General features: G+C 37.4%; 1 protein-coding gene across 4 annotated transcripts in view; it reads right to left on the minus strand.

The window, feature by feature from the left end:
• The window catches only part of LOC150083232 (protein hu-li tai shao-like), a 346,406-nt gene that overhangs the window by 98,295 nt on the left and 234,408 nt on the right, over positions 1 to 13,703 (minus strand). For all 4 annotated transcript variants that reach the window (XM_090377923.1, XM_090377924.1, XM_090377922.1 and 1 more), the window contains one exon: positions 1,266 to 1,358. In XM_090377923.1, the coding sequence (XP_090234049.1) occupies positions 1,266 to 1,358 (93 nt within the window). The remainder of the gene's footprint in view (positions 1 to 1,265; positions 1,359 to 13,703) is intronic.

The raw sequence follows: 13,703 nt of genomic DNA on the forward strand, positions 1-13,703 counted from the left end.
TTTTGGCTTAAGCATTACACATACTATTTCCTCTGCATTTACAAAACTGGGTTCTCTCTTTCGCTCTCAGCATTACCTTTCTTTATACGACTCTCAAGTCCTCAGGAATATTATTCCCATATCTGCAGCTGTGCCCCCAAAATAATTCCCCCCTCTCTTCCAAACCAGTCTGAACACAGGCTGCAACCAGTCAGCATCCATTTACTGCCCAAGTTCCAACTCGCAGAACCAACTGTTTTTCTTCCTCATTTATTTCTTCAACTTCAGCTTACTGAAACAATCTTCCTTCACTTTCTGAAAATTATGTCTACAGAAATTCAAGTCCATTGTTAATAAGTATCTTCTTGTCTTCTCAAACTTCAACCCATACATCATACTGAGTACTACAGGTTCTAATACCTTTTGTATCTTTGTTCTGCCCACAGCATATCCTCTGACAATTTTCACCTCATGGCATAAATAAACCTATTTACTTCATATCCATATATCATTCAGACATGTAGAATTCCAATTTTCCATCTTATGATTAGTACAAAAAATAAACAATGATTTTATCATGCCTCAACACTTGTGTACTACTGGATCCAAGATCCAGTAGTACACAATGAGATTTCAGCATATCACTTTTGTAACATGAGATTTCTTGTTCCCATCCATTTTCCAACAGTTGTTTATAACACAATGGTCTTCAACTTCAAGAGCAGGGTGAAGCCACTAAATCACAGATTGATGATTTACACTTCTGCTGGTAGCACATAGCATCTTGTTAAATACTAATGAATTCGGCACTGCTACTGTTGTCAACTGGAGTATCAGCAGTACATTAACATATTTTCTTGTAAAACTGTTTCTAGTAGACCTCCTTTTCCCCAAAAGTTTTTCACTCGATTCATTTAAAATTTTTAATTACAGTACAACCAAATATACAATCACATTTTAGAAGCTTTGATATTTACAAACATTTATAAAGCAGATCATTATGTGGCTAAAATGCCACGTATGTAATGACCAAAAACTGAACTTACTAGGAAACTTTTATCAAAAGGAACATTTTAAAGAGAGGAAATATATGTTAAGCTAATGGTAAATTCTAAGGAGCAAACATTGAGTTTCTTAGCAGGATTACATCTTAAATGAGATGTTTTTCTTGTCACAAAATTTCTAAATATTACAATTCCACAATAAAACCCTTGTGAGGTTCTTTGACCAGTTCTTGGGCTGTACAAATAATGGAGTTCATACTATAAAAACAGTAATTTACTTACCTGCATTTTTCGAACTTCTTCCCAAGTTACTCCCTCCAATATGTTTGATTGAGGTCCAGCTGTTACTTTAGACTTCATCCTGTTTTCTTTTAACTATAAAACAGACTCCATTAGTTTTATTTATTTATTTTTTCTTTCATAAACTTTATCCCAGCACTTAATTAACACTAATATACTCAGTATCTACATATTCTGATATTATTACAAATGAATTTAACATCAATCCACACATTACATTAAAGTTTAAGTTAAAACTTGTTCTAAAACACTTTGCTAAAAATGCAATTAAATTACGAGTCAAGGATTTTTTTTTAGATCAAACAATAACAAATAAAATTAACAAGATTTAGTTCAAAATGCAGTATATAAAAAAAAACAGAACAACAAAATCCCCTTTCTGATAGTGGATTATTACAATGATTTTGTAATAACTGAAAAGAAATTGTGGAAGTTAAACATAAAAATGGCACTTAGGGTGGATGAGATCTATCCAACTATATTAAGAGAAGCAGCAAAGGAGTAAGAAAACTCTAGCCATAATTATGAAGGCATCTTTTAATTCACAGGCATTCCCTGTGGACTGGATATGTGTGAATGTAGCCCCAATTCACAAATGGAGAACAAAGGGTGACGTGAGTAATTACAGAACTGTTAGCTTAACTTTTGTTCAAGAAAAAACAATGGAGTCACTAGTTAAAGATGTGATACAGAACTATCTAGACTGGAGTGCATTTAACCCCTTCCCAGAACATTTTTTTCCTGAAAATGTGCCATAACCGATAACTTTTTTTTTATTTTACAAATTAAAAGTATGCATCATGCAAATACTCATTGTATAGTTTTTTGTGTTTTTTATAAATTTTTTAGTAGAAAATACATGGGAGCAATTAACCCATTTGGGCTATCCCGAGATATCTCATGTATTGCTAAAAAGTATGCAAATTAAACAGATTTTTTAAAATAAATTTGCCCTTGAGCTAAAAGAAAGGAACAAAAAAAAAAAAAAAACAACTCTTTTTCACTACTCATTATATAAATAAATTTAAAAAATCAATTGGAACATACAAGCTGTATTCTCCCGCCACAAGTGAATAGTCGAAGTAAGCATCACTTATGGGCGCAGTTCAAGAGGGCACCAAAATATTTTTCGACATTGTTTCTAATTGGCTAACGCTTTCAGTATTCAGCATTTAAGTTGGCAAATTTTATTTTTCTTACTGTTTGCACTTAGTAAATATAAGTAGTTGTCTGCTGCCAGCCGTCAGAAAATTTATCAGGCTAATGAAAAATTAGCCAGATAACTGTCTGAGAAAATACGTTTCAATCGTAAATTTGTAAGTATTGTTGTTTGCTTTGGGTATTATTGCATCCCTAGATATTCAGTGTAGTTCCAAATAACTTTTAAAACTAAAAACGAGATATCTCGGGATAATCCATGAAGGGGTAAAACTTCAGTCACAACATGGGTTCATTAAGGGGAGATTTTGTCTGATCAGTTTGACTGGATACAACAATGCAGTGACAAATGGAACTGGATGCAAAAAATAATTTTGATATTATATACTTGGATGTCAAGAGTTTTTGATACTGTTGTGCAGAAAAGACTGCTGTACAAATTGGAGCAGTGTGGCACCAAGAGAAATTTACTGCCATGGATAAATGGATGGTTAAGTGGGAGAAGACAGTGGTTATGAATGGACACTGCTCTCCATGGCCTAATTTATTAGTATAGTGCCACAGTGTTCACTGCTGAGCCCATTGTTATTTTCTGTATTTATTAAAGATATTGATGAGAGTATATCAGGCTTAATGTCTAAGTCTGCAGAAGATACAAAAGTTAGTAGGGTGGTTAATAACAGCAATGGAGGTATGCTACTGCAACAAGATCTAGAAAAATGAGGCAGGTGGGCTGAGAAATGGCAATTGAGGTTTAACATTGACAAATGCAAGGTACTGCATATGGGTAGCAGTAATCCTAGAACAACATATCATCTGTGTGGTACTACACTCAGAGTGGCAGAAAACGAAAAGTACCCGGGGTAATTCTATCATTAACCACCCTGCTGACCTTCATATCTGAAATAATGAAATGAAATTTGATGTCTTCATCAATATCATTAATAAATACTGAAACAAATAATGGTTCCATCACCGAACACTGAGGGACATTGCTAATAACATTAGTCCAAGAAGATCCCCATTAGCCCATTGGTAACCACTCCATCTTCTAAATACACAACCATCCTTTTATATCCCTAGCAGTGACTTGCCTGTAATGCTAAACTGTCCCAATTTGTACAGTGGTCTTATGTGGATCAGCATCAGAATTAAAGTGGTGATAGTTGTTAAAGGCTACTGTTTGTTATGTGTTCGTCATTAATTTTGAATTATAATATTTTCATCGTTTTATTTTAGCTCTTTTGTATGTATTACACCTTCAGGTCAGTTGAATTGTGTTCCACTATGTTTTTTTCAACAATCGAATATGCGAATGTCTCTCTAATTATTAGTTTATTATCTGTTACATCGTACTAAGCTTATTTGTTTTCATTAAATGCTGCAAGTTTAGCATAAATAAACTGTCATGGTTTTGTAAATTAGCAAATTACAATACCACAAAAATTGATAACTGTACTGAAGCTAGTGAATGTACTCTCTCACCTTCTATGTATAAGCGGAGCAATATGGCCTTAGTTGCTAATGCTCCTAAAAAAAACAAACAGCAACAGTCTATGTATAAGATGCTGTCATATTGATATTAATTTCCTTTTAGTTTCAGGTGGTGTTGGATGTCTGTACACTTCCATGGCTTATCCTATCATTTCCCACCATCAGTACCAGACCTCTCAACTTGAATCTCTATCTGTCCATGTACACATTTTTACTACCTCTGGCCTTGTTACTGTTGCCTTTCCCACATGCATCGGTCAGTCTATCCCAGCTCTACTGCTAAATAATCAAATTGTAATTTAGTATTGGTAACATTTTAGCCTCTGTGATTCAACTTCCACCTCCTTGCCTAGCCAGTTTCTAATTCTCACTCCATGGAAGCTGATTCCCTACTTACTAGGAGGGCCTCCAAGGTTAGACGATACCAAATACCAAAATTTGGTATCGTCTAACCTGGAGGTATCAAAAACCTATAAGTTTGCTTTGACTCGAACCACCTTTTTCTGTCAAACAAGTTCATTGTATACTGCCACCTTACAAGAAGATATAAGTCTCTGGGTAAAAGTTTTATCACCACTTTTCTCCGAATCAAGATCTTGCCAAGTTCCTGTACACTTGGTCTCACCGGTCAGTCTATCTTCACATTCCTCTCCCCGATGCTTGGTTCTGGTTGGCTTAATGGCTTGCTTTTATTTCATGTGTCTTAACGTCTAGATGTTGCCTGTTCTCTTTGCAAAACAAACTGTGACAGACATCCAACTTATCAATCCTTTTTCAGAACAAGCAGAAAGCATTTCATAAGTTTCAGAAACAGCCCTCACACAGAAACTGATTTTTCAGCTGGCCGTTCCCACTTTTTAATGCCACTAGGAGAGCAGCCTTAACTGAATTTATCAATGCCCAATCTACAAAGGGAAGAGGATCTTTCCACAATAATTCACATCCATTCTTCAAGACTTCTGGCCAGAGGCCCAGGAATATGTTACCAGATTTAGTAATATTTTATCCAACAGTGTAATACCTGTGGTACAGGACTTATGTTGTGACATGCTGTCTGAAATCTCAATTTCATCTTCCAAATTGAAGTGGCTCAACACCCTTCCAAAATTCTCTGAAAAATGATCAGATGGTATCCCCAAATGCAATCACAAAATTTGTAGCCTTTTCCTCGCAGAAAAAGGAGAATCTGTACTGCTTCTTCCTTGATATAATCACTACCTTCAACTCAGTTGCTGCTTGTCCTCTAATTTCTCTGCTCCAGAACTATAACTGCATCTCAGGAACCATGCTAGTGATTCAACAGTTATTTTGCAATTGCACTCTTTGCAATCTGTATTCTTTTCATCCTCCACTACCCTGAGTGTTGTACCACAACTCGGTACAACACTCAGGATAGTGGAGAGTGTCGTACCACAAGTCAGTATGTTACTCTGGGGTTACTGTTACACATATGCAACACCTTGCATTTGTCAATGTTCAACTTCAATTGGCACCTCTCAGCTCATCTGCTCAACTATTATAGATCCTGTTGCCGCCACATACCGTCATTACTGCCATTAACAACCCTGCCAACTGTTGTATCATATAAAACAGCATTTCCAAAACTTTTTTAGTGATGGAACTTTTCATCTCACAATATATTTATGGAACACAAGTTTAGCAGGAGCCAAAGAACTGTTTGCTAATATTTTATTACATACGACACACTGTGCACCAGGAGCATCTTTATTTCCAATACATGTAAAGCCAAAATTCAAATAGCTGTCATCATACTTTTGTTTTGGTCTTTTAATAGTTGGTTCCTGTTTTTTTACTTCAGATTTTTAGGGAATAAAATGCTGCAATTGTTCATCCTCACAATATTGTCATATTTTGTTTTCATCAACCACAGTTTTATCAACTTGTGTACTCCAGGCTAAATCACATACGAATGCCATGTTAGATGTTAGATCAGTACTATTGCTACTTTTTCGTAGATGTCATTACCTCTACACATACTTCTCTATGCAGAAGTCGCCAAAACTGATTATTAGTCTATGCCAATATATTAATAACAGAAAAAAAAAGTTAAAATTATGATACAAAAGTGGTGTACGCTAAAAATATGCAAAATTTATTTATTTTATTTTTCTAATTATTAATTACGATTTTTCACGGAACACAGTTTGGGAAACGTTGATCTAAAACTTGCCATTAAGCCTGTTATACCTTTGCCAATATCATTGACGGATATAGAAACCAACAATGGTCCCAATACCAAACCCTGGGAGACTCCACTAATAACATATGTCCACAACAAGCAGTGTCCATCAATTACCACTCTCTTCTCCCACTCAACCATCCTTTTATCCATAACAGCAACTTAATGCCATACTGCTCCAATTTGTACAGCAGGCTTCTGTGTGCAACAGTATAAAAAGCTTTCCTGAAATCCCTGAAATTGCACGCATGGCTATCAGCGATTCTTTTTCAATTTCTGAGATGTCCCGGAAGCAATGCCCTTTTAGCTAGGAATTCATTTTTGGAAATGAGAAGAAATCACCAGGTGTCAAAACAGGTGAGTAGGAAGGACAGGTGAAGATGTTTTGGATTTCTAAAACAAATTGGAGCAGTATGACATTAAGGGCAAGTTGCTGCTATGGATAAAAGGATGGTGGAGTGGGTGAAGACAGAGAGTGGTAATCAATGGACGCTGCTCTTCGTGGACTAATGATATTAGTGGAGTCCCTAAGGGTTTGGTGTTGGGCCTATTGTTCTTTTATATATTTATCAATGATATTGATGAAGGAATATCAGGCTTAATGCTGAAGTTTGTAGATGATACAAAGGTTGGCAGGGTTGTTAATGACAGTATGCTACTGTCATTAACAACCTAGAAAAGTTGGGCAGATGGGCTGAGAAGTGGCAACTGAAGTTTAACATCGACAAATGCAAAGTACTGAAATGGGTAGCAGTATTCCCCAGAGAAATGTACCGCATTGTGTTACACTCAAGGTACTGGAGAATGAAAGAGATCTGGAGGTAATTGTGAAGTCAGATGTGAAGTTTTCTGAGCAGTGCAGACAGGCTGCCAGAGCAGGTCATGGGGTCTTGTCAATGATATATAGGAATTTTGCTAGGAGGGACAAGGAGGTGATTATCCCATTTTATACAGCAATGGTCAGGCTGCATCTTGAGTACTCTGTATAGGTCTGGAAGCCTCATTTTAGAAAGGATATAGTTTCTAGAATAAGTACAGAGAAGGGCAACAAGACTGGTGAGGGGGGGGCAAAGGAATTTGCAAATTGCATTGTCTAGAGACTAGGCACCTGTGAGGTGATCTGACTGAGGTGAATAAGGCCTTGAATGGATTGAGCAGGCTCAATGCTGATGGGATTCTTCCTCAGATTACAAAACTGAGGGGGCATAAACTGAAATTGAGGAAAGACAGTTGTCGAATAGATGTGTGGAAATTTACCTTTAGCCAGTGGATAGTTGATTGCTGGAACAAACTTACATCTGTTGTTGTGGAAGTTGATATCTTAAATAAATTGTGGGAAGGTGTGTTTTTTTTTTTTTTTTTGGCTGATGCTATATAAGCCTGATTTCTTGCATCATATGCCTCTACTAATGCTAATGTATGAAAAAAAAAATTGTTTAATATTATATGTATTAATGAATTAATTGTTTTTAAAAAAATTATTTATCCCCACACTTTTTTTTTTTTTAGTACCTTCATTTTTGTATTTCCACGAATTATTGAAATATTGGCCATTAGTGACAGGATACATACTTAACACTATATCTTCAGGACCATACTAGCTATAAGAGATCTGTTTTTGTGGATATTAAAATTCCATGTGGTTCGATCATTAAAATTCAGATTTACATGTTCTGTATTAATATTATTGCTGCCATCATTTTCTTCTGCCAACTTGTTCGTTATTCTCCATACTTTCTAATTCTTTTAAAATAACTTCAACTGTTTAGGATGCTTCTTGGACTTTCATTTCAGTGCAGTAATTATTTCATCCCCATTGTTTGTTTTCATAGTCACTTTCACTTTTGGAGTGACTTATCATAAGCCACTTTTTTTCTGCTAGTTTTGTAGAATTTTTTTTTTTTTTTTTTTTTAAAAATCCTCTTTATGCAGTCTTTTTATGTGGTACTGATGACCATTTTTTCCCCCCCTTTGGTGACGTCTAAAATTAATTTGGCTTTTGTTTAACATAGTTAGGGAAGGACTACATTTAGTAATAATCTTAATGGGTTTTTGTTGTTTTATTTAAATTATAAATCATCATCTTCACGATTACCTGTTTATATAGCGAGCACAAGAACACTATACACACATTCTTAACTTCTAACATATTCAGTATCATAGAACACACACAATACGTCAATTGCAAACTACTATGCATTAGGCACGAGCTAATGAAGCGGTTGCCTGATTGGTCCCTTCAAAATTACGTTCTGGGTGACAAACAGATCTATGCTGCTGTGCAGTATGTACTCAGATTTAAGGATGTATGCAGGCTTAAATCGGCCTCTGAAAACACACCATTCAACGAAAATTAAATTTTCACCATGCCCTCTGCTCTCATCCTGAAGTGACATCATCTAAGAATGCCATTTTTTCCTACCAGGGAGCTGTACGCATTTTATGTTGTACTCACGGAGGATTTTATAAATCTGGTCCGACATGCCCAGATAGTACGGAATATAGGCAGTAGGTATATTGTCAAATGGGGCAATGTTCTCATATGGGTCATAAACTCTTGTGCTTGTAGCAAGCACTTGTCTAATATATGGGTTGAGTACCCACAATTGACTAGGTCAGTTCTTACTCTGGAAATCTTGGTGCGTCTAGCTTCTTCTGAGCTGGAAGGGTGACACGAGTAATTACAGACCAGTAAGTTTAACTTCTCTACCGGGTAAAATAATGGAGTCACTGGTTAAAGATGCATTGCAGGATCATCTAGACAAGACTGCAGCAATAATTCAGACAGCATGAGTTTGTTAAGGGAAAGTCTTGTCTGACAAATCTGATTGGTTATTATGATGTGGTTACAAAGGAACTGGATGCAAAAAATAATTTTGATATCATATACTTGGATTTCAGGAAAGCTTTTGACACTGTTGTGCATGGAAGACTACTGTACAAATTGGAGCAGAATGGTATTAAGGGTAAGTTGCTACAATGGATAAAAGGATGGTTGAGTGGGAGAAGACAGAGGGGTGGTAATCAATGGGTGCTGCTCTTCGTGGACTAATGTTATTAGTGGAGTCCCACAGGGTTCGGTGTTGGGTCCACTGTTGTTTCGTATATTTATCAATGATATTGATGAAGGTATATCAGGCTTAGCATTAAAGTTTGCAGATGATACAAAGGTTGGCATGGTTGTTAATAAGAGTAATGGCAGTGTGTTACTGCAACAGGATCTAGAAAATTTGGGCAGATGGGCTGAGAAGTGGCAACTGAAGTTTAATATTGACAAATGCAAAGTACTGCATATGGGTAGAAGTAACCCCAGAGAAACTATCAACTGTGTGGTACTACACTTAAAGAGGTAGAAAATGAAAAAGACCTGGGAGTAACTGTGCAGTCAGATATGAAGTTTTCTGAGCAATGCAGATAGTTTGTTTGTTTTTGTGTGTAGGCTTTACGGCACAAGAGCAACATGGCCATAATGCACCTAACTTTGGTAAAGTTTAGCGTTCCCCCCCCTTCAATTGCAGTTAAAGTTTACAGTGTGTTATACAGTTCTATCTCTTTAAGGAAAGTGAAGATTTTGTCTACATGTGGCGTATCTGCTAAAAGATGGGCAATACTCAGCATATTCATTGCTAGAAAAGAGGCAAATAGAGTTTGATGATCATTGTTATAAATTGGGCAGTCAATGAGTATATGTTGGACTAAGTTAGGCTTTGCAGTTTGTGCAACATGGTGGATCAGCGGCTTTAAGTAGATAGAGATGTGTCAGGTGTTTGTGACCTATCTGTAATCTTGCTAATACAACTTCTTCATGTCAGTTCTCATGAATACTAGACTTCCATGGTTTGAGATCTTTTTTAATGCCGAGTAATTTGTTATTGGCCTGACTCTGCCAGATCTATTGTTCAATACATTGTTTCTTTATAATGTACTTGTAGTCAGATGCAAGTGTAGTAAAGGCTTGAGCTATAGGATCAGTAGCAGTTTTGGCAGCTAGGTCAGCCTGTTCATTTTCAGAAATTCCAGCGTGGCCAGAAATTTCTGGAAATTCCAGGGATCTAACATAACAGAACTTGTTGTTTCTTCTGGTTTAACTTAGTCAGAGTATTCCAGATCTGTCTAAGTAGGGAGTTATCATTCTTTGGGTTTTGTTGTATAGTTTGGATAGCACTAATGGAGTCTGTATATATATAACAACACTGTGCAATATGGTTTTTTAGAGTGCATAGTTTAAGGCTATGTGGATAGCACAAAGTTATGCAGTACAGCTGCTACATTCCATAGGGAGTTTCTTGGATATAGTTGTGTTGGGAAATACTGCTGCTGCACCAACATGATTGTCAGTCTTAGACCCGTCTGTGTAAATTGGTGTGTACTGGCCATGCTGGGTTCTCAGTGCAGCGTACATTTGCAGTATGTTCTGTTGGGATAAGGCGTGTTTTCCCCAGGTTGTCAATGAAAAGTCGCAGGGTGGTATATAGTATGTCCAAGGTGGGACTGTATGACAGGCAGTGGGCTGTATCTTGCTAAAGTCAATTTGCCAATCGGCCTGCAATGAGCAAAGACTTATCCCGGTTGGTGGATTTATTGATGGATAGGCTTGGTATAGGTTTACCCATTTAGGAGAGAAAAGTCCATTCCAAGTGGGATGGTTTGGATGCCCTTTGAATTTTGCTGCATAGTGTAATAAAAGCATTTGTCTGCGTAGCTGCAGGGAGGTTTCACGTGCTTCAGCATATAGGCTGTGGACAGGTGATGTACGGTACACCCCCAGTGCAAGATGAAGAGCACTGTGGTGCACAAGATCAAGCCAGCGTAAAGCACTTTTTTTGTCTAGCAGAGCTATAAACTACAGAACCATAGTCTAGACATGAACATATTAGCACATGGTACAACTGTAATAGTGTGTATCAGTCAGCTCCCCATGTTGTGCCTGATAGAACTCTTAAGATATTTAGCTTTTTAAGACAGGTAATTCTGAGTGTTTTTATATGTTCCAGGAAGGTGAGTTTTTGGTCAAGTATCACACCAAGAAAGCAGACACTAGGGACAACTGGTATGATTTGATTTTCTAGTCTAAGTTCTGGGTGTGGATGTAGGGTACGCTTCCTGCAAAAACAGGCAAAAACCATTGTTTTGGGCCCATTTTGCTATTTTGTTGATTGCATTGCAGCTGTCTCTCTACCATTCGCATATCAGGCGAATGGCAGGCGATACTAAAGTCACCGGCATACAGGTTAGTGGATATTGTTTGTGGCAGGTCCTGTGTTATCAAATTCATTTTTATATTAAAGAGGGTAGCACTTAGCACTGATCCTTGTGGCACTCCTCCTTCTTCCTGTATGAAACTTTGAAGATAAGTGGTTGTGAAATCGAACTTGAAATGAGCGGTGTTGAAGGAAGTTTCTTATAAACTGTGGTAGGTGTCCACGTAATCCCAGATTGTATAGATTTCTCATTATACCATATCTCCAAGCAGTGTCAAATAGGACCATCGCAAGATGTTCTTTGCATAAGAAGGCTTCACGGATGTTTATTTCTGTCTTAATCAAAAGGTCAAGAGTGGATCTACCTTTACGAAAGCCACACTACACTGGATTCATAAGGTTATTTCGAGCTAGAAACCAGGATAGCCGGGCGCTGATCGTTTTTTCCATTACCTTCCATATACAGCTGGTGAGTGCAATAGGTCGATAATGCTGTGGATTTGTAGAATCTTTTCCAGGTTTTGGAAATGCCAAAACATAAGCATGCCGCCATTTGTCAGGGAAAGTGTTTTCTTTGAATATTCTGTTTTAGGGCAGTAATAGTGTCTTGAGTGTGGGTTCAGTAAGTTTTGCTATCATGATGTAATGTATTCCATCTGGCCCTGCTATACTGGGTTTAGTGGAGGCTAGAGCATGATGTAATTCTGACATTGTAAAAGGGAGATTGTATGCAGCACTGGATGTTGATTCAAAATTAACTGAGTGTTTTTCAGCTTGTGCTTTGTGTGTCTGGAATTGTGGCGAGTATGATGTCACAGCTGATATTTCCATGAAAGATCTACCTAGAGCATTTGCAATCTCTGGTTTTGTAATATCAAAGCCATTTACATTGAACACGGGACAGTTGACACTTGGATGTTTTGCATACATACGCATTTGCAATCTCTGGCTTTGATATTACAAAACCAGAGATTGCAAATGCTCTAGGTAGATCTTTCATGGAAATATCAGCTGTGACATCATACTCGCCACAATTCCAGACACACAAAGCACAAGCTGAAAAACACTCAGTTAATTTTGAATCAACATCCAGTGCTGCATACAATCTCCCTTTTACAATGTCAGAATTACATCACGCTGTATTTTGGCCCAAATTGTTTGGGTTTTTGTCGTTTTTGTAATTGTGGAAGCGAAACGCCTCCATGCTTCCCTTTTGCTGGTCTGTCTAACTCGTTTTGCTTTTGCCCTTGCCCTTTTAAAGCAGATGAGATTTCCTGTTGTTGGGAACTTTCTGAAAATGTTCCATGCCCTGTTCTTCTCTTTTGTTGCAGCACTACATTCATTATTCCACCACACTTTAGAGCGGGCCGATATTTTAGTGGATCATTTTGGAATTGCTTTGTCCGCTGCTTGCAGTATTTTATTAGATATATATTCTACTGCCAAGTTTATGGGTGTTTGTTGGACCTGTTTTTCTTCTAGTGTAGCTAGCTGCTTGTACATATCCCATTCAGCTTTGGAGAATATCCATTTCGGAATTCGGTAAAAAATATGGGGAACGCTTGTATCAATGCGGCATATCACAGGGTAATGATCACTGCCCAGTGGGTTGCTGTGAATAGTCCATCCAAACAGAGGGTATATGGTTGCTGAGCATAAAGAGACATCAATAGCTGAGGTAGATCCTGTAGAAAGATGTGTATAAGTGTGTGCTCCATTATTGAGAGTTATCAGATTTTGTTGATCAAGGAATTTTTCGATAGTTTTTCCACGCTTGTCCAGGTTATGGTTTTCCCATAGCAGATGGTGACTGTTCAGGTCTCCTAGGATACAGGAGGGTTTGGGAAGCTGGATCACTAGTTCTTCTAATTCAGCATAGATTATGTTTTGGTTAGGTGGTAAGTATAATGAGACTATGGTTAAATCAAAGTTAACATTGATTCGTGCAGCAACTGCTTCAAGATTTGTCTTTAGTGGGATTGCTTTTGAGGGTATCTGGGAGTTGATGATCAGAACTACTCCTCCATGTGCAAGATTGTTCACATTGTGTGCAACACGATCTTGCCGATGTATTATGTATTTCTGAAGGGGAACAATTATATTTGGTGTTAGATTGGTTTCTTGTAGACAGAAAGCAATAGGATCATATTGCGAAAGGAGATCTCTGATGTCAGCCAAATTACTACGATAGCCTCTACAGTTCCACTGTAAAAAAGTAAGCATTATTTTGGTTTAGTAGAGCCCTCGATTTGTTTTCGAGGTACAGAAAGTTTAGATCGCTCAAGTTCACCTTTTCCCTTCTTTGGGAAATAAGGTTTCGCTGTGTCCATCTCTTCAGTAAACAGTTCTAAAACCTGTCCATCTTGG

The sequence above is a fragment of the Mastigoproctus giganteus genome, chromosome 7 (genome assembly GCF_048544385.1).
Source record: "Mastigoproctus giganteus isolate SK-2022 chromosome 7, ASM4854438v1, whole genome shotgun sequence".
NCBI classification, from domain to species: domain Eukaryota; kingdom Metazoa; phylum Arthropoda; class Arachnida; order Uropygi; family Thelyphonidae; genus Mastigoproctus; species Mastigoproctus giganteus.